General features: G+C 43.3%; 1 protein-coding gene across 2 annotated transcripts in view; it reads right to left on the reverse strand.

The window, feature by feature from the left end:
- The window catches only part of letm1 (leucine zipper-EF-hand containing transmembrane protein 1), a 126460-nt gene that overhangs the window by 7922 nt on the left and 91653 nt on the right, over positions 1 to 26885 (reverse strand). For both annotated transcript variants that reach the window (XM_068029783.1, XM_068029774.1), the window contains exons 11-12: positions 17727 to 17861; positions 17168 to 17361 (exon numbers count right to left, since the gene is read on the reverse strand). In XM_068029783.1, the coding sequence (XP_067885884.1) occupies positions 17168 to 17361; positions 17727 to 17861 (329 nt within the window). The remainder of the gene's footprint in view (positions 1 to 17167; positions 17362 to 17726; positions 17862 to 26885) is intronic.

Consider the following 26885-nt stretch of genomic DNA (forward strand, 5'->3'; position numbering starts at 1 on the left):
GGGAAGATTGGTCCCAGCAATCTTGGCGTCTGGTTTCGTGGCGGCCGCTGCTGCCCCAATTCCACCACCACCCACCCCCCCACAAAACCCAAAGTCAGGCTGGGAATAAAATCCAATCCTAGGTTTCAATGTTACAACCTGCTACCATGAAAACTTCTGACTAGTCCACTTGGTTCCAGATTGACTGTGGCCTCGTGTAATACCAAATTTGAAGAAATCCCAGAGCATAGGGACATTAAAACTCTCATAAAATTCAAAAATAACAGCATTCAAAACTACATTTACCCACATCATTTAACTTTCAAATGTAATATAAACAGCCCTACAGGATGATGGCTTGACCTACTCCCAACACTCAATGACAATGTTCATTTCAGTTACAATAGTAATACAATTTACGCAAATTAGTTCACAATGACCAGAACAAGCAGGTAAATATCCACAAACGTGCCTTCATGCTTATGCATATTCTTTGCAGTTTTCAGAAACATTACCCAATGAATTTTAACCCTGGCCGTCAAGAATACAATAAAATTTGTCTCGCATACCTAGTGGATAAAATTAATTTTGAGCTGCAAGCCTAAAATGTTTACTGTTGGTAGTGGTGGGTAAGGTTTTAGAAAAAATCATCAGGGAAAATATCAATGTACACTTAGAGAGGTTGGAATTAATTAAAGATAGACAGCATGGATTAGTAAAAAGCAGATCATGCTTCACTAATCTAATTGAATTTTTTGATGAAGTAGCAGAGATGTTGAAGGGATTGTGGTGGATGTTGTTTATACGGATTTTCAGAAAGCATTTGATAAGGTACCACATAAAAGGCTGGTTAACAAAATTGAGGCTCATGGAATAGGAGGGTCACTGGATAAAAAATTGGCTTAAGGACAGAAAACAGTGAGTTGCAGTAAATGGTTGCTTTTCAGACTGGAAGATGGTAGACAGTGGTGTTCCCCAAGGGTCAGTGCTGGGGCCACTGCTTTTTTTTTTGTTATACAGAAATGACTTGGATCTTGGAATAGAGTCGAATCTCAGAATTTGCCAATGACACCAAACTTGGAGGGGTGGCTAACAGTGAGGATGATATGAACTGTCTGCAACAGGTTATACATAAGCTAGCAGAGTGGACAGAGGTGGCAGATAGAGTTTAATACTGACAAGTGAGAGGTGATGCATTTTGGCAGAAGAAATAGGGAGGGACACTATATACGTAATGGCACAGCTCGAAAGAGTGTGCAGGAACAGAGGGACCTGGGGGTGCATGTGCATCGATCTTTGAAGGTGATAGGACATATTGAGAGTGGCTAACAAAGCATATGGGATCCTGGGCTTCATAAATAGAGGCATTGAGTACAGAAGCAGGGAAGTTATGCTGAACCTTTATAAACATAGAAACATAGAAAACATAAAGACATAGAAAATAGGAGCAGGAGTAGGCCATTTGGCCCTTCAAGCCTGCTCCGCCATTCATGATTATGGCTGATCATCCAACTCAGTAACCTGTTCCCGCTTTCGCCCCATACCCTTTGATCCCTTTAGACCCAAGAGCTATAGAAACTGGCGCACATCGAGGCCTGCCTGAAAGTAGACAGAAGCAGCACAGCCGAACAAAGAAAGCAGCTGAAAATGCGATGAAGCCTCAGCACAGTTTTTTTCCAATTCTATTTTTCAACAGGAATCCCACCCCCATGGAAGGGAAGCTGCACCGTTCTGGTTACGCCCCAACTGGAGTATTGCGTCCAGTTCTGGTCACCACATTTTAGGAAGGATGTGAGGGCCCTTGAGATGGTTCAGAGGAGACTAACCAGAACGGTTCTAGGGATGGAGGATTTTAATTCCAAGGTTAGGTTGGAAAAGCTGGGTTTGTTCTCCGAAGAACAAAGGAGATTGAAGGGAGATTTAATAGAAGTATAAAAGATTATGGCATGCTGAGCGAAGTTGGACAAGGAAAAACTGCTCCCATTAACTAATGGTACAAAGACGAGGGGACAAAGGTTGAAAGGTTTGGGCAAAAGATGCAGGGAGAACACGAGGAAACACCTTTTTACACAGTATGTGGTAGTGACCTGAAACTCGGTGCCGACCAGGGTGGTGGAAGCAGAGACGAACAATGACTTCAAGAGGAAGCTGGACGGGCACTTGAGAGAAATAGACTTGCAGGGCTACGGGGATTGAGCAGGAAGAGTGTGACTGACTGGACAGCTCCATGGAGAGCTGGCATGGACTTGATGGGCCGAATGGCCACCTTCTGTGCCGTAAATGACTATGACTCTAATCAATATTACAATTCTACATCTGACAGATGCATTATATAATTATGCTGTATGTCAGGCTTCCAAGCAACCAGAAAGAAAATTAATCATAATCTCATGATGAAAAAAAATTAACCAGTTATTCTTGGTTTTAAATGCACATTTAATTAATGCATCCAACTCATTCAAATTTGTTTTGTTACTGATGCCTAACGTAACTTATTGGACAAGCTGGGGTATTCATACCCCAAATTCAGTCAACTGTGGTTTGAGCAGAAAAGGTTCCATACAGCTGCCATGGTGCTGCCGATGATGAACGCAAAGGGACTGGTGGTCTGAGGTGCATTTGTTTTAATGCAAGAAGCGTAGTAGGTAAGGCAGATGAACTTAGGGCTTGGATTAGTACCTGGGAGTATGATGTTATTGCTATTACTGAGACTTGGTTGAGGGAAGGGCATGATTGGCAACTAAATATCCCAGGATATCGATGCTTCAGGCGGGATAGAGAGGGAGGTAAAAGGGGTGGAGGAGTTGCATTACTGGTCAAAGAGGATATCACAGCTGTGCTGAAGGAAGGCACTATGGAGGAATCGAGCAGTGAGGCAATATGGGCAGAACTCAGAAATAGGAAGGGTGCGGTAACAATGTTGGGGCTGTACTACAGGCCTCCCAACAGCGAGCGTGAGATAGAGGTACAAATATGTAAACAGATTATGGAAAGATGTAGGAGCAACAGGGTGGTGGTGATAGGAGATTTTAATTTTCCCAACATTGACTGGGATTCACTTAGTGTTAGAGGTCTAGATGGAGCAGAATTTGTAAGGAGCATCCAGGAGGGTTTTCTAGAGCAGTATGTAAATAGTCCAACTCGGGAAGGGGCCATACTGGACCTGGTGTTGGGGAATGAGCCCGGCCAGGTGGTTGAAGTTTCAGTAGGGGACTACTTTGGGAATAGTGATCACAATTCCGTAAGTTTTAGAATACTCATGGACAAAGACGAGAGTGGTCCTAAAGGAAGAGTGCTAAATTGGGGGAAGGCCAACTATACCAAAATTCGGCAGGAGCTGGGGAATGTAGATTGGGAGCAGCTGTTTGAAGGTAAATCCACATGTGATATGTGGGAGGCTTTTAAAGAGAGGTTGATTAGCGTGCAGGAGAGACATGTTCCTGTGAAAATGAGGGATAGAAATGGCAAGATTAGGGAACCATGGATGACAGGTGAAATTGTGAAACTAGCTAAGAGGAAAAAGGAAGCATACATAAGGTCTAGACGGCTGAAGAAAGACGAAGCTTTGGAAGAATATCGGGAATGTAGGACCAATCTGAAACGAGGAATTAAGAGGGCTAAAAGGGGTCAGGAAATATCTTTAGCAAACAGGGTTAAGGAAAATCCCAAAGCCTTTTATTCATATATAAGGAGCAAGAGGGTAACTAGAGAAAGGATTGGCCCACTCAAGGACAAAATGAGGAAAATTATGCGTGGAGTCAGAGAAAATGGGTGAGATTCTAAATGAGTACTTTGCATCGGTATTCACCGAGGAGAGGGACATGACGGATGTTGAGGTTAGGGACAGATGTTTGATTACTCTAGGTCAAGTTGGCATAAGGAGGGAGGAAGTGTTGGGTATTCTAAAAGGCATTAAGGTGGACAAGTCCCCAGGTCCGGATGGGATCTATCCCAGGTTACTGAGGGAAGCGAGAGAGGAAATAGCTGGGGCCTCAACAGATATCTTTGCAGCATCCTTAAACACGGGTGAGGTCCCGGAGGACTGGAGAATTGCTAATGTTGTCCCCTTGTTTAAGAAGGGTAGCAGGGATAATCCAGGTAATTATAGACCGGTGAGCCTGACGTCAGTGGTAGGGAAGCTGCTGGAGAAGATACTGAGGGATAGGATCTATTCCCATTTGGAAGAAAATGGGCTTATCAGTGATAGGCAACATGGTTTTGTGCAGGGAAGGTTATGTCTTACCAACTTAATAGAATTCTTTGAGGAAGTGACAAAGTTGATTGATGAGGGAAGGGCTGTAGATGTCATATACATGGACTTCAGTAAGGCATTTGATAAGGTTCCCCATGGTAGGTTGATGGAGAAAGTGAAGTCGCATGGGGTCCAGGGTGTACTAGCTAGATGGATAAAGAACTGGCTGGGCAACAGGAGACAGAGAGTAGCAGTGGAAGGGAGTTTCTCAAAATGGAGACGTGTGACCAGTGGTGTTCCACAGGGATCCGTGCTGGGACCACTGTTGTTTGTGATATACATAAATGATTTGGAGGAAAGTATAGGTGGTCTGATTAGCAAGTTTGCAGATCACACTAAGATTGGTGGAGTAGCAGATAGTGAAGGGGACTGTCAGAGAATACAGCAGAATATAGATAGATTGGAGAGTTGGGCAGAGAAATGGCAGATGGAGTTCAATCAGGGCAAATGCGAGGTGATGCATTTTGGAAGATCCAATTCAAGAGTGAACGATACAATAAATGGAAAAGTCCTGGGGAAAATTGATGTACAGAAAGATTTGGGTGTTCAGGTCCATTGTTCCCTGAAGGTGGCAACGCAAGTCAATAGAGTGGTCAAGAAGGCATACGGCATGCTTTCCTTCATCGGACGGGGTATTGAGTACAAGAGTTGGCAGGTCATGTTACAGTTGTATAAGACTTTGGTTCGGCCACATTTGGAATACTGCGTGCAGTTCTGGTCGCCACATTACCAAAAGGATGTGGATGCTTTGGAGAGGGTGCAGAGGAGGTTCACCAGGATGTTGCCTGGTATGGAGGGCGCTAGCTATGAAGAGAGGTTGAGTAGATTAGGATTATTTTCATTAGAAAGACGGAGGTTGAGGGGGGACCTGATTGAGGTGTACAAAATCATGAGAGGTATAGACAGGGTGGATAGCAAGAAGCTTTTTCCCCCAGAGTGGGGGATTCAATTACTAGGGGTCACGAGTTCAAAGTGAGAGGGGAAAAGTTTAGGGGGGATATGAGTGGAAAGTTCTTTACGCAGAGGGTGGTGGGTGCCTGGAACGCGTTGCCAGCAGAGGTGGTAGACGCGGGCACGATAGCGTCTTTTAAGATGTATCTAGACAGATACATGAATGGGCAGGAAGCAAAGAGATACAGACCCTTAGAAAATAGGCGACAGGTTTAGGTAGAGGATCTGGATCGGCGCAGGCTTGGAGGGCCGAAGGGCCTGTTCCTGTGCTGTAATTTTCTTTGTTCTTTGATACTGCTCAGCTGCTGACCCTGTGACTGACAGCAGCTCTTGGAAGTGGGATCCCCATCCCAATGAAGTCTTTAAAAGGGACAGGGATCACGTCTCAAACTTTGACCCTAAAAGGAGGATCGCTCCAGGGGTCTGAAAAATTGCAGAGGCGGGGTTTCCCCCAGCTTTTCAGCCCGTCGCCAGGAGCTCCACCTCCTGCACAAAATCCAGCCCAAAGTAGCTAAGCATACAAATATTAATAGAGAGCAGCACAACTGTAATAGCTAGCTAAAAGCAAAACAGTATACAATGCCAATGCAAATTACTTTTGTTGACAGAATAGAGCTAGCTACACCATGTCATGGGGTGGTAGGGCCTTATCAAATGACCTCTTATGATTAACACTGTCAGGAGTGCAATTTCATCCAGTAAGTCATGAAACTTGAGAGGATTGTTGTTGTGGTTACGGAGGTGAGATAGTATAAAAATCAGCAATTGGAAGACGGACCATTTCTCACACTGCTATTGCCACAAGACAATTTAACCAGTGATGGTCAATGTTTGTGCAACCTCTCCACCTGCTTGTAATATGTGTCTGAAGACAGGGTGGCCAACAAAAGGAGTGATCTCCAAGTCAGGAGAACTTTATTGGATGGAGCAGATAGTACTTCAAAAGAGTCGTGTAAAACAGAAAAGCAGAGTGGGAGAGGAAGGGACAGACAGATTAACGGTAGGTAGCCATCTGGACAGGTTGTTAAACTAGGTCCTGGATTCTGAGATACAGAAACAACAGCATCTCTCATACATAAAATGTCATTTACTCACTAAAATTGACAAAATTAGATAAACACAGTTACAAATAAAGAGCGCCCTTCAGTTCCTCCAATAAAACCATTCTCACTTAAGTCTATCACTGTCGATTCCAATTCAGTTCTGACAAGGTAATTATTAACAAAAAGCTTTTCTGCAAAAAATTGAGCAGTTGTTACTGCATGTATTATTCAGTTACAAAATGTTTAGTCACTATCTGTAAGACTGTACTCCAGACTAACCAATTTATGTCAAAGCCAAATGTCTCACCTGTTAGCAAAGGTGCACTTATAACCTAATGTAATTATATGACACAGACAACTTTCAAATGACACTGACCACTCAGGGTACCTGCCCTCAAACTGGATAGTAAATGATGCACATTGCAGTTATTGATCTTTGACATACTTGTAAAACTTGTCCTTTAATCCAATTCGCAGCAAAAACATCAGTTAATAACTGTTTCTAACATGCCATTGAAACATAATATATTTTTAATACGTCTTCCCCAAGTTTTGAAACTGGCAAATGTAGCATCGATTTTGTTAAGGAATCATAAGCCTTAATCTGTGATGAACTATTAAAGCTATTGGTTACATTGTATTTACCAACCGATGTAAATGGGTCAGCAGTATCCTGTTTTTGCCAATATCAATCAGCCCCACCATTACACTGTACTCTTGCATTAATGAGGAACTTGCAGTGCTTACTTCTGGAGATTCCTGGGATTTTCTTGCCCGTTTTCGCCTCAATATAAATTCTGGAACAATGTGATTCCAAATGGATAGCAAATGAATTGTGACATTCGTATAGAAGTAAAATTCCAGCAGCTTTCACCATGTCACTGAGCTCGTGTCCCAAGTGAATGTAATGCATGCCAGAGAGTAGAACTCAAATCATTCCCCAAGTGACTTTTGCCATTTTAAGATGAGTTTACATAACACAAGCCTTTGAACTTACGTTTTAAAATAACCTAGATGCTAGATTATTTTAAAACAAAGTTAAAACCTTGGAGTAGGGGTGTCATTACAATTTTTGTCTTACTTAGGGGGCTGGGGAAACAATTTCGGAAAGATAAAGGCATTTAAAAAAATTACCTTAAATTAAAGAAACCACAAATATGCATTTTTGTGAAGAAGTTTTAAATGAGAAGACAACTTATTGACTTACTTTCTTGTCACTATGTTGGACACTGATTTAATGAGATACCTGGCATTTTTTTTGCTTGTAGCAATGCGGAGCATTCCAGATAGATGCCTCCCCCCTCCCCCTGATCATTCTGGGAGCAGGAACAGTGATTTCCGAACTTGAGACAGATTTGTGGTTTTCCAGTGGGTTCTGATTTTTTTTAAAAATCTGCCGGGAAACCACGAATCTGTCCGAAGTTCGGAAGCCGCTGTTCCCACTTTCAGCGACTGTCAGCTGTGAATATGTGTTAATGAGCATTAGATAAAGATCTGAGCTTGGAAATTCTAATTCAGCTTTGAAACAGACAGTTACGATTTTTTTTAAAAGCCACTCTGGTTGTAAAGAGGAAGCCAATGGGAAATTTCTCATTCCTGAAATTACCAGTCATGGACCTCAAAATCTTTTACTTTGGACACTGGTATATTGTCAACCCCTGACCACACCACCCCCCCCCCCCCACCAGCCAAAACAATTCATTAGCAGCTTACTCGTTGTAACCAGGGGGTGGTGCCCGGCTCACATCAACCAGTGACAAGAAAACAGCTGAAAGGTTCTGTTTAAAACCTTTCCCTATTAAAGAAACAAGAGGAAAACTGGAAGGGAATGAAGCTGCCCACGTCTCATAGGAACAAAGAGCAGGCCACTCAGCCTCTCATGCCTCATTCAATCCATCGTGGCTGATCTGCACCTCAAATCCATCTCATTATCCTCAGTACCCTTACCTAACAAAAATCTATCAATATCAATCTTGAAATTTCAAGTGACATCCAGTCTTTTGGGGACAGAATTCCAAATTTCTACTACCTAATTTCACTCAAACAGATTGTGCCCCACCCCCTTCTTCTGAATTCCCCTACCTGAAGAAACAGTTACTCTGTATCAACACCACCATCCCTGTCCACTGGAAAAAATTTGATTTTGGGCACTGATTTATTGCTTTACCCCAGAGTTGAAAGTCTGGACCTTTTAAACTCGGAGCCAAGATTCTCTGTTTACCTTTCACCTGTATTGGGCAGTCAGTGGCAATCTGGCGACTTCTCGTTAGTTCTGCATAGACAGGTTGTGTTTCAGGTGTGCATGTTTTAGAGTGGTCATTACAGACTTGGCGCTATTCACAGACTCGAGACTGAATTACAAGTGTAAAAGAAAATAAAAGGTATAATCAATGCATAAATTTGTATTATTAAAGCTTAATGAAGAAAAAATACTGGAGTTGCTTAATGATAGGATTATTTCCCCCAATCTTGAATTCTTTTGTTTGCACTGGAGTGCTGACTTGGGTTGCATTAGAGTGCTATAGTGGAAGTTTGGTAACTGAGGAGGTTCGGTGAGGAGGGAGTGAGGAGCTCCTTTCATTTCCTACCTGACCTCAGAGTGAGGGGCGCCGAGAGCTTCCAAAGAGCACAGCTGACTGGGAGAAGACTCGGAGGGCGGAATTCCAGACCGGTAAGGATAAAAAAAAACTTACCTCTGGTAAAAAAAAACTGAAAGTGATGTCACAGGAAAGCTGTGACCTGATTGGCTGGTAGGGAATTTTTACTGAATTTGAAAATAAAAGATTGATAAAAATCCTAATTAACTAACTAAGTAGAGTAACTAAACCAGAGGGAGGAGATTACTGTATTTAGTTAGCATTTAATATTTATAGTAGGAAACTAGCACTAGGGACCATATAATTATAACAATTTAGTAAGGATTTAGTAAGGATTTAATAAGTATTTATTTATTTTAAATTAATTTATTAATTAGTGCCAGAAATGTCAGTCAGAGGGGTGAAGTGCTTCACCTGTGAGATGTGGGAGGTCCGTGACGCTTCCAGCATTCCAGACGACTACATCTGCAGGAGGTGTACCCAGTTGCAGCTCCTCACAGACCGCAGGGATCCGTTGGAGCGGAAACTGGATGCACTTAGGAGCATGCAGGTGGCAGAAAGCGTCATAGACAGGAGTTTTAGAGAAGTGGTTGCACCCAAGGTGCAGGCAGATAGATGGGTGACCGCTAGAAGGGGCAGGCAGACAGTGCAGGAATCCCATGTGGCTATCTCCCTCTCTAACAAGTATACCGTTTTGGATACTGTTGGGGGGATGCCCTATCAGGGGAAAACAGCAGCAGCCAGAGCAGTGGCACCACGGTTGGCACTGATGTTCAGCAGGGAGGGACAAAGTGCAGAAGAGCAATAGTTATAGGGTACTCTATAGTCAGGGGCACAGATAGGTGCTTCTGTGGACGTGAAAGAGACTCCAGGATGGTATGTTGCCTCCCTGGTGCCAAGGTCAAGGATGTCTCTGAACGGATAGGGGGCATTCTGAAGGGGGAGGGTGAACAGCCAGATTTTGTGGTACACATCGGTACCAACGAAATAGGCAGGAAGAGTGACAAGGTCCTGCAGGGGGAGTTTAGGGAGTTAGGTAGAAAGTTAAAAGACAGGACCTCTAGGGCTGTAATCTCGGGATTACTCCCTGTGCCACATGCCAGTGAGGCTAGAAATAGGAAGATAGTGCAGCTAAACACGTGTCTGAACAGCTGGTGTAGAAGGGAGGGTTTCAGATATCTGGACCATTGGGATCTCTTCAGGGACAGATGGGACCTGTACAAGAAGGACGGGTTGCATCTAAACTGGAGGGACACAAATATCCTGGCTGCGAGGTTTGCTAGCGTCACTCGGGAGGGTTTAAACTAGTGTGGCAGGGGGGGTGGGAACCGGAGCAGTAGGATAGCAAATGAAAGAAATGAGGGGGAACTAGTAAATAAGGCCAATAAGACTAAGAAGGAGAGCAGGCAGGGAGATGTTGCGGAGCACAACGGGACTGGTGGTCTGAAGTGCATTTGTTTCGATGCGAGAAGTATAACAGGTAAGGCAGATGAACTTAGAGCTTGGATTAGTACTTGGAACTATGATGTTGTTGCTATTAGAGACTTAGTTGAGGGAAGGATAGGATTGGCAGCTGAATGTTCCAGGATTTAGAAGCTTCAGGCGGGATAGAGGGGGATGTAAAAGGGATGGGGGGGAAGTTGCATTACTGGTTAAGGAGGATATCACAGATGTACTGCGGGAGGACACCTCGGAGGGGTCATGCAGCAAGGCAATATGGGTGGAGCTCAGGAATAGGAAGGGTGCAGTCACGATGTTGGGGGTTTACTACAGGCCTCCCAACAGCCAGCAGGAGGTAGAGGAGCAGATATGTAGACAGATTTTGGAAAGATGTAAATGTAACAGGGTTCTAGTGGTGGGTGATTTTAACTTCCCCTATATTGACTGGGACTCACTTAGTGCTAGGGGCTTGGATGGGGCAGAATTTGTAAGGAGCATCCAGGAGGGCTTCTTGAAACAATACGTAGATAGTCCAACTAGGGATGGGGCCGTACTGGACCTGGTATTGGTGAATGAGCCCGGCCAGGTGGTCGAAGTTTCAGTAGGGGAGCATTTTGGGAACAGCGACCATAATTCCATAAGTTTTTGTGAATAAGGATAAGAGTAGTCCTCGGGTGAAGGTGCTAAATTGGGGGAAGGCTAATTATAACAATATCAGGCAGGAACTGAAGAATTTAGATTGGGGGCGGCTATTTGAGGGCAAATCAATATCTGACATGTGGGAGTCTTTCAAACGTCAGTTGATTAGAATCCAGGACCTGCATGTTCCTGTGAGGAAGAAGGATAAGTTTGGCAAGTTTCGGGAACCTTGGATAACGCGGGATATTGTGAGCCTAGTCAAAAAGAAAAAGGAAGCATTCGTAAGAGCTGTAAGGCTAGGAACAGACGAATCCCTTGAGGAATATAAAGAAAGTAGGAAGGAACTTAAGCAAGGAGTCAGGAGGGCTAAAAGGGGTCATGAAAAGTCATTGGCAAACAGGATTAAGGAAAATCCCAAGGCTTTTTATACATATATAAAGAGCAAGAGGGTAACCAGGGAATGGGTTGGCCCACTGAAGGACAGAGAAGGGAATCTATCTGTGGAGCCAGAGGAAATGGGCGAGGTACTAAATGAGTACTTTACATCAGTATTCACCAAAGAGAAGGACTTAGTGGATGATGAGCCTAGGGAAGGGAGTGTAGATAGTCTCAGTCACCTCATTATCAAAAAGGAGGTGTTGGGTGTCTTGCAAAGCATTAAGGTAGATAAGTCCCCAGGGCCTGATGGGATCTACCCCAGAATACTGAGGGAGGCAAGGGAAGAAATTGCTGGGGCCTTGACAGAAATCTTTGCATCCTCATTGGCTACAGGTGAGGTCCCAGAGACTGGAGAATAGCCAATGTTGTTCCTTTGTTTCAGAAGGGTAGCAAGGATAATTCAGGAAATTATAGGCCGGTGAGCCTTACGTCAGTGGTAGGGAAATTATTAGAGAGGATTCTTCGGGACAGGATTTACTCCCATTTGGAAACAAATTAACTTATTAGCGAGAGGCAGCATGGCTTTGTGAAGGGGAGGTCGTGTCTCACTCATTTGATTGAGTTTTTTGAGGAAAGTGACGAAGATGATTGATGAAGGAAAGGCAGTGGATGTTATCTATATGGACTTCAGTAAAGCCTTTGACAAGGTCTCTCATGGCAGAATGGTATAAAAGGTGAAGTCACACGGGATCAGAGGTGAGCTGGCAAGATGGATACAGAACTGGCTCAGTCATAGAAGACAGAGTGTAGCAGTGGAAGGGTGCTTTTCTGAATGGAGGGATGTGACTAGTGGTGTTCCGCAGGGATCAGTGCTGGGACCTTTGCTGTTTGTAGTATATATGAATGATTTGGAGGAAAATGTAGCTGGTCTGATTAGTAAGTTTGCGGACGACACAAAGGTTGGTAGAGTTGCGGATAGTGATGAGGATTGTCAGAGGATACAGCAGGATATAGATCGGTTGGAGACTTGGGCGGAGAAATGGCAGATGGAGTTTAATCTGGACAAATGTGAGGTAGTGCATTTTGGAAAGTCTAATACAGTTGGGAGGTATACAGTAAATGGCAGAACCCTTAGGAGTATTGACAGGCAGAGAGATCTAGGCGGACAGGTCCACAGGTCACTGAAAGTGGCAACGCAGGTGGATAAGGTAGTCAAGAAGGCATACGGCATGCTTGACTTCATCGGTCGGGGCATAGAGTATAAAAACTGTCAAGTCATGCTGCAGCTGTACAGAACTTTAGTTAGGCCACACTTAGAACATTGCGTGCAATTCTGGTTGCCACACTGCCAGAAGGAGGCTTTGGAGAGGGTACAGAAGAGGTTTACCAGGATGTTGCCTCGTCTGGAGGGCATTAGCTATGAGGAGAGGTTGGATAAACTCGGATTGTTTTCACTGGAACGACGGAGATGGAGGGGCGACATGATAGAGGTTTACAAAGTTATGAGCGACATGGACAGAGTGGATAGTCAGAAGCTTTTTCCCAGGGTGGAAGAGTCAGTTACTAGGGGACATAGGTTTAAGGTGTGAGGGGCAAAGTTTAGAGGGGATGTGCGAGGCAAGTTCTTTACACAGAGGGTGGCGAGTGCCTGGAACTTGCTGCCGGGGGAGGTGGTGGAAGCAGGTACGATAGCGACGTTTAAGAGGCATCTTGACAAATACATGAATAGGATGGGAATAGAGGGATACGGTCCCCGGAAGGTTTTAGTTTAGGCAGGCATCAAGATCGGTGCAGACTTGGAGGGCTGAATGGCCTGTTCCTGTGTTGTACTGTTCTTTGTTCTTTATTTATTCAACATTCATCCCAGATTTTAAAATGCTGTAGTGCCTAGTGACCGTCCTGCTTTTATCCAATGAGAGAAAGGTATATCAAGAGTGCTGTGCTTTTCAAGAGAAATGCAGAATTTTGTATTTCTTTGCAGACATGAATGGAAAGCCCAAGAGTTTGATTTGTCAGTAAGAGGGATCTCTTCCAAAAGATTACATACTCAAAGATACTACAAATTAAACCATGGTGAGAAAGTTGCAAGAAGATAGATTTCCTGAATTAGCATAGTCATCGAGAAAGCAGCAATGTTTATTAATAACTTGCCACACAGTGATGCTGCGATTAAAGTGAACTATTCAATAGCCTCTGAAATGTCTGTGTCTGTGAAACCAATTTTTGAGGAAGTTTCTTTTTGTTAGAACTCCATGCAGAAACATTGAGCCTAGCTAAGCAGCAAAGTTTTGCCTCTCAAGAAATCCAATTGCTGAGAGTATCAATGATTTAGCTGAGAACTTGAACAATCCTTGGCTGCTTTTTCAACTGCAATTGATGAAAGAACTGATGCAATTGCAGTGACTCCGCTAGCAGTATTCATTCTTGGAGTTGATGAAAATCTGGGCATAACAGAAGAGCTTGTAAAATTAGTGCCAATGAGAAACACAATAGCAGCAAGTGACCTCTTCGACAGCTTGGAGAGCTCTGGACGAATTAGATGCGAACTGGACAAGAAAGCTGGGAGTTGTGGCAAAATTGAAGGCTAAATTGCAAAGCATCAACCCAAACTAACAGTTTTTCATTGCATTTTACATCAAGAAGCTCTGTTGAAAATGAATCATCAGCACAAAAGGAATCCATTCAGTCCACGGAGTCTGGGCCAGCTCTTTTGAACAGCAATCCAGTTAGTCCCACTCCCCTGCTCTTTCCCTATCGCCCTATATTTTTTTCCTTCAAGTATTTATCCAATTTATCTTCGAAGGTATTGTTGAATCTGTATCCACCACCCTATCAAGCAGGGCCTTCCAACTCTTAACCACTAATTGTATAACAAAAGGTTTTCCTCATGTTGCCTCTGGTTATTTTGTCAATTACCTTAAATCTGCACCCTCTGGTTATTGACTCTTCAGCCACTGGAAACATTTTCTCTTTATTTACTCTTCATGATTTTAAACACCTCTATCAAATCACCTCTTGGCCTCCTCTGCTATAAGGAAAACGACCACAGAATCTCCAGTCCATCCACACAACTGTATTCTCTCATCCCTGTAACTATTCCAATAAATCTCTTCTGTAACCTCTCTAAAGCATTCACATCCTTCCTAAAATATGGTGCCCAGAATTAGGCACAATACTCCAGCTGGGGTCAAACTAATGTTTAATATAGGTTCAGCATAACTTTCTGGCTTTTAGACTCTACGCTTCTAATTATGAAGCCCAAGTGTTAAACTGTCCACCATCTTCTAAGATTTTTGTACAAACATCTCCAGGTTCCTCTTTTCTTGTGCCCCCTTTAAAATTGTACCATGCAACGTGTATGATCTCTCCTCATACCAAAATGTATCACCTCACACTTTTCTGCATTGAATTTCATCTGCCATGTGTCCGCCCATTCCACCAGCCTGTCTACGTCCTCCTGATGTTTATTACTATCTTTTTCAGTATTTACTTTGTTTCAGCTGCAAATTTTGAAATTGTGCTCTGTAGCACCCCCTGCCAAACTCCAAGTTATTAATGTATATCAAAAACAGTAGTGGTCCCTGTACTGAACCTTGGGAAACTCCACTGTATACCTCCCTACAATCCGAAAAACAGCCAGTGAAAACTGTTTCCTGCCACTGACCCTTTTATCCATGGGCTTCAATTTTGCTAATAAGTCTAATATGTGGTACTTTGAAACGCCTTTTGAAAGTCCATATACACACGAAGATACCAAAGAAATGCACATGGGCAAAGCCGCTGAACTGAGAAAGGAATTTCAAGAATGATTCTCTAAGTGCAGAAACTATGAAACAGAGTTTGTAATTTTCAGGACACCATTTTATGTCAATGTGCACGAAGTAGAGGCTTGCTACCCGACGACATGTGTCGGGCTCGTGTCGGGTTGGGTCCGTCTTCCAGATCTAGCTTTTGGGCTCAGGTCAGGTCAGGCAGAGTCCAGGTCGTGCTCGGGCCGGACACACATGGTAAGTGCTCTGCAGGTAAGTATTAAAAAAAAAACTTATCTGAGCTGGGAGTCTGGGACGAAACTGAGTCTGCGCAGTGAGCGAGCTTCCTGGAGGTTCCAAGTCCAAAGGTAGGGTCAAGGGAGGGTCGGGTCGGGTCAGGTCAGGTCAGGTCGGGCTGAGGGCTGGGCTGAAGGCCGGGTCGGGTCAGGCTGGGCTCAGGGCAAAATCGGAGGGACTTAGGCTGGGTCAGGCTCGGGTCCGCTGTGGTTTGGTAGGGTTCGGGTCGGGTTCTTTTTTCCCCAACCTGAGCAGGCCTCTAGCATAGGATCTCCAAATGGAAGCTTTCAACTGTAGTGTGACACTGTTGAAGAATAAGTTTGAACGATATTGTTGTTACCAAGTTATAGCAATACATGGTACCAAATGATCCCAAACCAAGATCCTTTGCATCAAGAATTCTTTTAATGTTTAAGACTATGTATATGTGTGAACAAGCATTCTCCATCATTATTAACAAGACTAAACTATATTCTCAACTTTGTGACACAAATCTGAACTTCGTACTCAATATACCCACAGCAGTCATTTGCTCGAAATGTTGATGCATTGGTTTAACCCAAGAGATGCTAGGTATCAGTAGTATTAATTAGAACTTGCATTTTATGTGTTCATGACCTCACGATGTCCCAGAGTACTTTATAGGCTATAAAATACTTCAAGTGTTACAATATAGAAAATAAATTCTAAATATAAGTTGCAACCAATTTGGTTTATCTTGACCTATTTCTCCCTTCATCCTCCATTGGTAGCCAAGCCCTCAGCCATTTAGAGTCTCCGCTCTGAAAGTTCCTCCCTAATCACGCCACCTCTCTAATTATTTTCCTTTAAGACTCTTCTTAAAACCAACCTATGAACAAGCTTTTCCCACCTCTCATATCTGCTTCTTTGACTTGGCATCCAGTTTTATCCAATTATGCTTGCGTGACATGCCACAGATTTTCATTCAATGTTAAAGGCACTATATAAATGCAAGTTGTGGTGTTGGAACTTATGATAAAGGAAACTATTCCCATTGGAGCCAAGATTGCTAACAGGAAACTTAATACAAGTTTTTAGAGTGGGTTTTGATAGTATTCCCCTATTCGTTCCATTTCTATTATTGGGAAACTAAGTGATGAGGGTAATCGATTTAAAAGTGTCAAAGAGCATGAGGAGAGGGTCAGAAACATTCCCCTACTCAGAGGTTTGTTGGAGTGTGGAATGTTTTGCTACAGGGAGTTACTGAGGCAGAAATCATTGCATAGTTTTAAAGCAAAAAGTGAATAAATATTTGAAGCTAAGATACAGGACTAATGGCAGTGCAGAGCAGACACAGATAAGATATGCCAAATGGCTGTTTCTGTGCTGCAAACTTCCAAATTTCAATTAAGGTGTGCTTTGAAGGCCTTAATGTTCTGAAGACACTTTAGAAAACAATCAAATCACCTCACCGGATCTATTTTGTTTACGTGCACTGCAAAAATCAAAACGTAAAGTGGAAATGACACTGTCTTTTCTGCAGTTTATTTCTGAAATATTCTACTCTGTAATCGTCATAATTCCATTGATCTACAACATAGCGTGAAACTAAACTAAGTCTACTATGGTGAGTTTGCTGGCATAATTTAAATGGCTTGAAAGTACATACTTATTCAGAAAGATGCTCGCTAAAATAGTGCTTTCAACTCATTTCGGTTCTATGATTCAAAAAGATGTGCAAAAGTGTGTACAATTTCTACAATTAAGGTTTAAATATTAGGATTTTGTTTTTAGGTCCACAAAGCAGATGGAAAGTGATTTAAATTATCAGCAGCAATAAGGAGGAAAATAAACTATACATGTAATGTAATATCCACATACCCATTGGGTGGTGTTGCACCATTGTCCAGTTGTTCATCCAGCACCTCTTTGCCTTGCTCCAGCTCAACAATGAGCGTATCAATCCGGTTAATCATTCGATTTACTCTCTTTGTTAATAGCTTGCTAGCTTTGGACTCTTCCACAATTGTTTCCTTTCCAGTCTTGGATAATTCCTTCTTAATCTCTTCTAAATCCTAGAATGGAATACAAGACATATCTCCGATGGGTTAAAAATAATGACACAAATTAGTCGACAATAAATCTTTAAAATAAGAACTTGATTTGGCTTTGATATCACTGTAAGCCACTCATTCTTTTGCTGTAGAGATAAACTAAATTAGAGGTGTATTTTTACAGCAAATTTAGCATTCCTAACTCTAGAGAGAATTGCCTAGGAGGATCTCCATATTTTGTGTAGTGTCCAGTCCAAGCAGAGAGAGATGATCTTGCTTTAGTTTGTAAGCTGAGATAGTCTCAAGTAAATCATTCAAAATTCAGGGTAATGTGATGAAAAATAGATATGAATATTTAATTTCGACTGAACCAAATACTTTCATACCTCATTATACTCTTGTACGTCTCCTTTTAATTCCTCTAGCTCTTCCTTCTCTTTGGTTAGTAGTTTCTTCTGCTCCTTCAACTTTGCGCAAGCATCACTGAGCATATCTATTTCCTCCTTTGTAATCTCTTCACCCTAAAAGTAATACAGTAAATCAGAGTGAATTATAATTTAAAATTTAAAGACAATTACATTATTGAAATATTAATGGAGCAAACAGATCTTGCTGGAGTGAAGCATCTCACAGCACATCCTGTTAGACTTTTTCTGTACCCTTCAGTTCAAAACCTTTTGTCATAACTTGCTGGAGTTGAGAGATTATGGCATGGCGGGGTCAACAGTGCATCTGGGATTTTAGTGAACGTGGGACCAACAGTGCATCTCCCTAACCAATGAGACTTAAGGATTGAGAAACAAAGAAAGAGATGAGAAAAGGAGAGTGAATGAATTAGAAATAAATTAGGCACAGAAAGGGAAATAGTGAAAGAATGAATTGAAAGAGAAAGAGACACAAAAAGTAGGATTATTTTTAAAAATTTAAAAAGTCTCAGCAATTTACAATTTGCAGGAATGAGACTGAACGCTTTAAATTGTTCCATTTTCTGGGCCAGAGAGGCTTTTTGTGCATGCATAAGCCAATTATGTTAAAAGAATGCTTACACTCTTAATTACCAGACTTAACATTTTTGCGACAAATTTATTGGGCAATTAATGCGCAACTCTAGCTAGTTCGTAAAAACAATGGGGAGGCCAAGGACGAGATGCCATTTGTGTGAAGCACATGTCAGAGCAGTGTAAATCACCCAGCAAGTTCTGTAGATTTGTACCTCACCCTGCATCTCCTAATCCCTTGAAATTTCTGGCTTATTTGCACATTAGTAACAGTTCACATTGTTAACAAGATATTTTCACATTAAGATCGGCCCATGAAGAAATTAGGGCATTTTCGCAGCAACAGAAATGATGAAATGGAGACCCAGATGTTGTTTTCAAGATTATAAAAAAGGTATTGAGAGGGTACCTACTGAAAGATCATTTATACTCATTGGGGAATCTGTAATATGGGAGCATAAACTCAAGGATCAATCACTGGAACAATGGGGGAAGTTAGAAATGTTTTCATTTTATTGTTTATTGTATTTAACGATCTGCAGGAGTCATTCCACAAAGTGACAAAGGCAGACTGGAAGCTCCTAAATGTGATCACAAGTGATCACTGTGAAAACTAGATCATTTAAAAGGAAATTGGAAAATATTTGAAAATAATTCAAATAGATATTGGGAAAGCACAAAGAAATTGGTACCAACGACACAGGCAGGAAGAGTGACGAGGTCCTGCAAGGGGACCTTCGGGAGTTAGGTAGTAAGTTAAAAGACAGGACCTCTAGGGTTGTATTCTCGGGATTACTCCCTGTGCCACGTGCCAGTGAGGCTAAAAATAGGAAGATAGTGCAGCTAAACACGTGGCTGAACAGCTGGTGTAGAAGGGAGGGTTTCAGATATCTGGACCATTTGGATCTCTTCAGAGACAGACGGGAACTGTACAAGAAGGACGGGTTGCATCTAAACTGGAGGGGCACAAATATCCTGGCTGTGAGGTTTGCTAGCGTCACTCGGGAAGATTTAAACTAGTGTGGCGGGGGCGTGGGAACCAGAGCCAGAGGACAGCAAGTGAAATAAATGAAGGGGAGCTAGTAAATAAGGCCAGTAAGACTAAGAGGAAGAGCAGGCAGGGAGATGGTGGTCTGAAGTGCATTTGTTTCAATGCGAGAAGTATAACAGGTAAGGCAGATGAACTTAGAGCTTGGATTTGTACTTGGAACTATGATGTTGTTACTATCACAGAGACTTGGTTGAGGGAAGGGCAGGATTGGCAGCTAAATGTTCCAGGATTTAGAAGCTTCAGGCAGGATAGAGGGGGATGTAAAAGGGATGGGGGAGTTGCATTACTGGTTAAGGAGAATATCACAGCTGTACTGCGGGAGGACGCCTCAGAGGGGTCATGCAGCAAGGCAATATGGGTGGAGCTCAGGAATAGGAAGGGTGCAGTCATGATGTTGGCGGTTTTCTACAGGCCTCCCAACAGCCAGCGGGAGGTAGAGGAGCAGATATGTAGACAGATTTTGGAAAGATGTAAAGGTAACAGGGTTCTAGTGGTGGGTGATTTTAACTTTCCCTATATTGACTGGGACTCACTTACTGCTAGGGGCTTGGATGGGGCAGAATTTGTAAGGAGCATCCAGGAGGGCTTCTTGAAACAATATGTAGATAGTCCAACGAGGGTTGGGGCCATACTGGACCTGGTATTGGTGAATGAGCCCGGCCAGGTGGTCGAAGTTTCAGTAGGGGAGCATTTCGGGAACAGTGACCATAATTCCATAAGTTTTAAGGTACTTGTGGATAAGGATAAGAGTAGTCCTCGGGTGAAGGTGCTAAATTGGGGGAAGGCTAATTATAACAATATCAGGCAGGAACTGAAGAATTTAGATTGGGGGCGGCTGTTTGAGGGTAAATCAACATCTGACATGTGGGAGTCTTTCAAACGTCAGTTGATTAGAATCCAGGACCTGCATGTTCCTGTGAGGAAGAAGGATAAGTTTGGCAAGTTTCGGGAACCTTGGATAATGCGGGATATTGTGAGCCGAGTCAAAAAGAAAAAGGAAGCATTCGTAAGGGCTGCAAGGCTAGGAACAGACAAATCCCTTGAGGAATATAAAGACAGTAGGAAGGAACTTAAGCAAGGAGTCAGGAGGGCTAAAAGGGGTCATGAAAAGTCATTGGCAAACAGGATTAAGGAAAATCCCAAGGCTTTTTATACATATATAAAGAGTAAGAGGGTAACTAGGGAAAGGGTTGGCCCACTGAAGGACAGAGAAGGGAATCTATCTGTGGAGCCAGAGGAAATGGGCGAGGTACTAAATGAGTACTTTGCATCAGTATTCACCAAAGAGAAGGACTTGGTGGATGATGAGCCTAGGGAAGGGAGTGTAGATAGTCTCAGTCATCTCATCATCAAAAAGGAGGTGGTGTTGGGTGTCTTGCAAAGCATTAAGGTAGTTAAGTTCCCAGAGCCTGATGGGATCTACCCTAGAATACTGAGGGAGGCAAGGGAAGAAATTGCTGGGGCCTTGACAGAAATCTTTGCATCCTCATTGGCTACAGGTGAGGTCCCAGAGGACTGGAGAATAGCCAATGTTGTTCCTTTGTTTAAGAAGGGTAGCAAGGATAATTCAGGAAATTATAGGCCGGTGAGCCTTACGTCAGTGGTAGGAAAATTATTAGAGAGATTCTTTGGGACAGGATTTATTCCCATTTGGAAACAAATTAACTTATTAGCGAGAGGCAGCATGGCTTTGTGAAGGGGAGGTCGTGTCTCACTCATTTGATTGAGTTTTTTGAGGAAAGTGACTAAGATGATTGATGAAGGAAGGGCAGTGGATGTTATCTATATGGACTTCAGTAAAGCCTTTGACAAGGTCTCTCATGGCAGACTGGTACAAAAGGTGAAGTCACACGGGATCAGAGGTGAGCTGGTAAGATGGATACAGAACTGGCTCAGTCATAGAAGACAGAGGGTAGCAGTGGAAGGGTGCTTTTCTGAATGGAGGGATGTGACTAGTGGTGTTCCGCAGGGATCAGTGCTGGGACCTTTGCTGTTTGCAGTATATATGAATGATTTGGAGGAAAATGTAGCTGGTCTGATTAGTAAGTTTGCGGATGACACAAAGGTTGGTGGATTTGCGGATAGTGATGAGGATTGTCAAGAGGATACAGCAGGATATAGATCGGTTGGAGACTTGGGCGGAGAAATGGCAGATGGAGTTTAATCCGGACAAATGTTAGGTAATGCATTTTGGAAGGTCTAATGCAGTTGGGAAGTATACTGTAAATGGCAGAACCCTTAGGAGTATTGACAGGCAGAGCGATCTGGACGGACAGGTCCACAGGTCACTGAAAGTGGCAACGCAGGTGGATAAGGTAGTCAAGAAGGCATATGGCATACTTGCCTTCAGTCGGGGCAGAGAGTATAAAAATTGGCAAGTCATGCTGCAGCTGTACAGAACCTTAGTTAGACCACACTTAGACTATTGCGTGCAATTCTGGTCGCCACACTACCAGAAGGACGTGGAGGCTTTGGAGCGGGTACAGAAGAGGTCTCCCAGGATGTTGCCTGGTCTGGAGGGCATTAGCTATGAGGAGAGGTTGGATAAACTCGGATTGTTTTCACTGCAACGACGGAGGTGGAGGGGCGACATGATAGAGGTTTACAAAGTTATGAGCGGCATGGACAGAGTAGATAGTCAGAAGCTTTTTCCTAGGGTGGAAGAGTCAGTTACTAGGAGCATAGGTTTAAGGTGAGCGGGGCAAATTTTAGAGGGGATGTGCAAGGCAAGTTCTTTACACAGAGGGTGGCGAGTGCCTGGAACTTGCTGCCGAGGGAGGTGGTGGAAGCAGGTACGATAGCGACGTTTAAGAGGCATCTTGACAAATACATGAATAAGATGGGAATAGAGGGATACGGTCCCCGGAAGTGCAGAAGGTTTTAGTTTCGGCAGGCATCAAGATCGGCACAGGCTTGGAGGGCCGAATGGCCTGTTCCTGTGCTGTACTGTTCTTTGTTCTAAATAGGGCTACAGGAGACAGTTCCAGTTTTAAGACCTGGCAGTAACACATTTGGCTTCCCTCTATACCAAGCATCTACTTACAAGGCACAAAAATGCAAAATTCAACAAAGGTACAATAAATTATGCGGGTAACAGTGTGGCAACACTCCCAAGTCAGAAATCTGAGATTTCAAGCTTCATACCAGGAAAACAAAGATTCCTTGTGGGAATACAAATCGTTGCCCAAGCTAGACAGTGAATGCTATTCAAATACAGAAGTCAATGGGAGTACATTAAACATAATTAGACTTTCTCACATAAACCACCAGGAGTCATCACTAGATAGTAATCACAAAGAAGAACCATGGCTGTGTTTGCTCCTCTCTAACCTGGATACACAGAATTCAATTTAGATGTAGGATTCAAAAGAGAGAAGCTACACTTCCCATTCAGAACATAGAACAGTACAGCACAGTACAGGCCCTTCGGCCCACGATGTTGTGCCGAACCTTTAACCTACTCTAAGATCAAACTAACTACCTACCCTTCATTCTACTATCATCCATGTACCTATCCAAGAGTCGCTTAAATGCCCCTAATGTATCTGCTTCTACTACCACCGCTGGCAGCGCATTCCACGCACCCACCACTCTCTGTGTAAAGAACCTACCTCTGACATCTCCCTGAAACCTTCCTCCAATCACCTTACAATTATGCCCCCTGGTGATAGCCCTTTCCACCCTGGGAAAAAGTCTCTGGCTATCCACTCTATCTATGCCTCTCATCATCTTGTACCCCTCTATCAAGTCACCTCTCATCCTTCTTCGCTCCAATGAGAAAAGCCCGAGCTCCCTCAATCTTTCTTCGTAGGACATGCCCTCCAGTCCAGGAAGCATCCTGGTAAATCTCCTCTGCACCCTCTCTAAAGCTTCCACATCCTTCCTATAATGAGGCGACCAGAACTGAACACAATATTCCAAGTGTGGTCGAACCAGGGCCTTATACAGCTGCAGCATAACCTCACGGCTCTTAAACTCAATCCCCCTGTTAATGAAAGCCAACACACCATACGCCTTCTTAACAACCCAATCAACTTGGGTGGCAACTTTGAGCGATCTATGGACATGGACCCCAAGATCCCCCTGTTCCTCCACACTACCAAGAATCCTGTCTTTAAGCCTGTATTCCGCATTCAAATTCAACCTTCCAAAATGAATCACTTCACACTTTTCCAGGTTGATCTCCATCTGCCACTTCTCAGCCCAGCTCTGCATCCTGTCAATGTCCTGTTGCAACCTACAACAGCCTTCCACACTATCCACAACTCCAGCAACCTTCGTGTCATCAGCAAACTTGCTAACCCAGCCTTCCACTTCCTCATCCAAGTCATTTATAAAAATCACAAAGAGCAGAGGTCCCAGAACAGATCCTTGTGGAACACCACTAGTCACCGAGCTCCATGCTGAATACTTTCCATCTACTACCACCCTCTGACTTCTATGGGCCAGCCAATTTTGTATCCAGACAGCCAACTTTCCCTGAATCCCATGCCTCCTTACTTTCTGAATGAGCCTACCATGGGGAACCTTATCAAACGTCTTGCGAAAATCCATATACACCACATCTACTGCTCTTCCTTCATCAATGTGTTTTGTCACATCTTCAAAGAATTCAATAAGGCTTGTGAGGCATGACCTGCCCCTCACAAAGCCATGCTGACTGTCTCTAATCAAACCATGCCTTTCCAAATAATCATAAATCCTGTCTCTCAGAATCCTCTCCAATAATTTGCCCACTACCGACGTAAGACTGACTGGTCTATAATTCCCAGGGTTATCCCTATTCCCTTTCTTGAACAAGGGAACATTTGCCACCCTCCAATCATCCGGTACTACTCCAGTGGACAGTGAAGATGCAAAGATCATCGCCAAAGGCGCAGCAATCTCTTCCCTCGCTTCTCGTAATATCCTTGGGTATATGCCGTCTGGCCCCGGGGACCTATCTGTCCTCATATCATTCAAAGTTTCCAGCACATCCTCCCTCTTAACCTCAACCTTTTCGAGCATATCAGCCTGTTCTACGCTGTCCTCACAAACGACCAGGTCCCTCTCACTCGTGAATACTGAAGCAAAGTATTCATTTAGGACCTCCCCTACCTCCTCCGACTCCAGGCACAAGTTCCCTCCACTATCCCTGATCGGCCTTACCCTCACTCTGGCCATCCTCTATTTCCTCACATAAGTGTAGAACGCCTTGTGATTTTCCTTAATCCTACCCGCCAAGACTTTTTCATGTCCCCTTCTAGCTCTCCTAAGTCCATTCTTCAGTTCCTTCCTGGCTACCTTGCAACCCTCTGGAGCCCTGTCTGATCCTTGTTTCCTCAACCTTAAGTAAGCTTCCTTCTTCCTCTTGTCTAGCTGTTCCACATCTCTTGTCATCCAAGGTTCCTTCACCCTACCATCCCTTCTCTGCCTCATCGGGACAAACCTATCCAGCAGTCGCAGCAAGTGCTCCCTAAACAACCTCCACATTTCTGTCGTGCATTTCCCTGAGAACATCTGTTCCCAATTTATGCTCCCCAGTTCCTGCTTAATAGCATTGTAATTCCCCCTCCCCCAATTAAATATTTTCCCATCCCGTCTGCTCCTGTCCCTCTCCATGACTATAGTAAAAGGTCAGGGAGTTGTGATCACTATCACCGAAATGCTCTCCCACCGAGAGATCTGCCACCTGGCCTGGTTCGTTGCCAAGCACCAAATCCAACATAGTCTCCCCTCTAGTCGGCCTATCTACATATTGAGTCAGGAAACCTTCCTGGACGCACCTGACAAAAACTGCTCCATCCAAACTATTTGCACTAAGGAGGTTCCAATCAATATTAGGGAAGTTGAAGTCACCCATGACAACAACCCTGTTACTTCTGCACCTTTCCAAAATCTGCCTCCCAATCTGTTCCTCCATGTCTCTGTTGCTATTGGGGGGTCTATAGAAAACTCCCAACAAAGTGACTGCTCCTTTCCTGTTTCTGACTTCCACCCATAATGACTCAGTTAAATGCTGTGCTGGGAGGAGGGTTTGTCTACTATGTGCAGGAGTCATTCCACAAAATGACAAAAGCAGACTGGAAGCTCCTAACTGTGACCTCAAAAACATGGGTGGAATTGCTGAACTTAATTTCGTTAACTATTTTTAGCGGCCATTATGAAAAAAAAGTCCTAGATTTGACTGTTCTAGGAGAAATGAAAAGCTAGGTGGACTAGCATGAACTAATAAAGGAGAAACAGCACTGATTCGTTAAGGGCAAAGCATTCTCAACTAACTTGAATGACTTTTTTGATGATAGAACAGAACATGTGGATGATGGCAGTGCAGTTGATATGTATATGAACTTTCAAAAGGATAAAGTAACACTTTAGGCTTGCTAGCAAATTTGAAGCCTGTGGATCCAAACATATGAATTAGGAAAAGTAGGCCATTCGGCCCCTCGAGCCTGCTCCACCATTCAATAAAATCATGGCTGATCTGTTTGTGTCTCAAATTCCATGCTCCATTTACCCCCGATAACTTTGATTCCCTTGCCTAATAAGAATCTATCTACCTCCGCCTTAAAAATATTCAATGACTCCGCCTCCACCACCTTCTGAGGCAGAGAGTTCCATCGTCACAGAACCCTAGGAGAAAAAATTTCTCATCTCTGCCCTAAAATGGCGATCCCTAATTTTAAAACAGTGCCCCTTAGCTCAGGACTCCCCCACAAGAGGAAACATTCTTTCCACATCCACCTTGTCAAGACTGTTCAGGATCTTATATACTTCAATCAAGTCTCCCCTCACTCTTCTAAACGCCAGTGAAAACAAGCACAGTTTATCCACCCTTTCCTCATAAGACAACCCGCTCATTCCAGGTATCAATCTAATAAACCTCCTCTGCACTGCCTCCAACGCATTCACATCCTTCTTTAAATAAGAAGACCAAAACTGCACACAGTATTCGAGATGTGGTCTCACCAATGCCCTGTGCAACTGAAGCACAACATCCGTACTTGTATTTTCAATTCGTCTCGTAATAAAGGATAGTATTCCATTAGCCTTCTTTATTACTTGCTATACCTGCATACTAACTTTTTGTGACAGGAGTAGCAGTAGCAAGGATACAAATTGGCTAAGGGATAGAAAACATAGTTGTGGTGAATGGCTGTTTTCAGATAGCAGTGAGGTGTACAATGGAGTTCCTCAAACTTCAGTACTAGCACACTGCTATTTTTGATGTACGTTAATGACTTGGAATTGGCACAATTTTAAAATCTGCAACAACGAAATTTAGAATTGTAGTGAACAGTGAGAAAGATGGTAATTGACTTCAAAAAGACAGACAGGCTGGTGGAATGGGCAGACACATGCCAGATGAAATTCAACTCAGAAAAGTATGAGGTGATACATCCTTTGTCAGGAGACTAAGGATTGACAATACATGCTAAATGGTACAATTTAAAAAGGAGTGCAAGAATGAGGGACCAGCGTACAAATCTTTGAAGGTAGCAGGACTGGTTAGCAGT

Source organism: Heterodontus francisci, chromosome 1 (genome assembly GCF_036365525.1).
Source record: "Heterodontus francisci isolate sHetFra1 chromosome 1, sHetFra1.hap1, whole genome shotgun sequence".
Taxonomy (NCBI): domain Eukaryota; kingdom Metazoa; phylum Chordata; class Chondrichthyes; order Heterodontiformes; family Heterodontidae; genus Heterodontus; species Heterodontus francisci.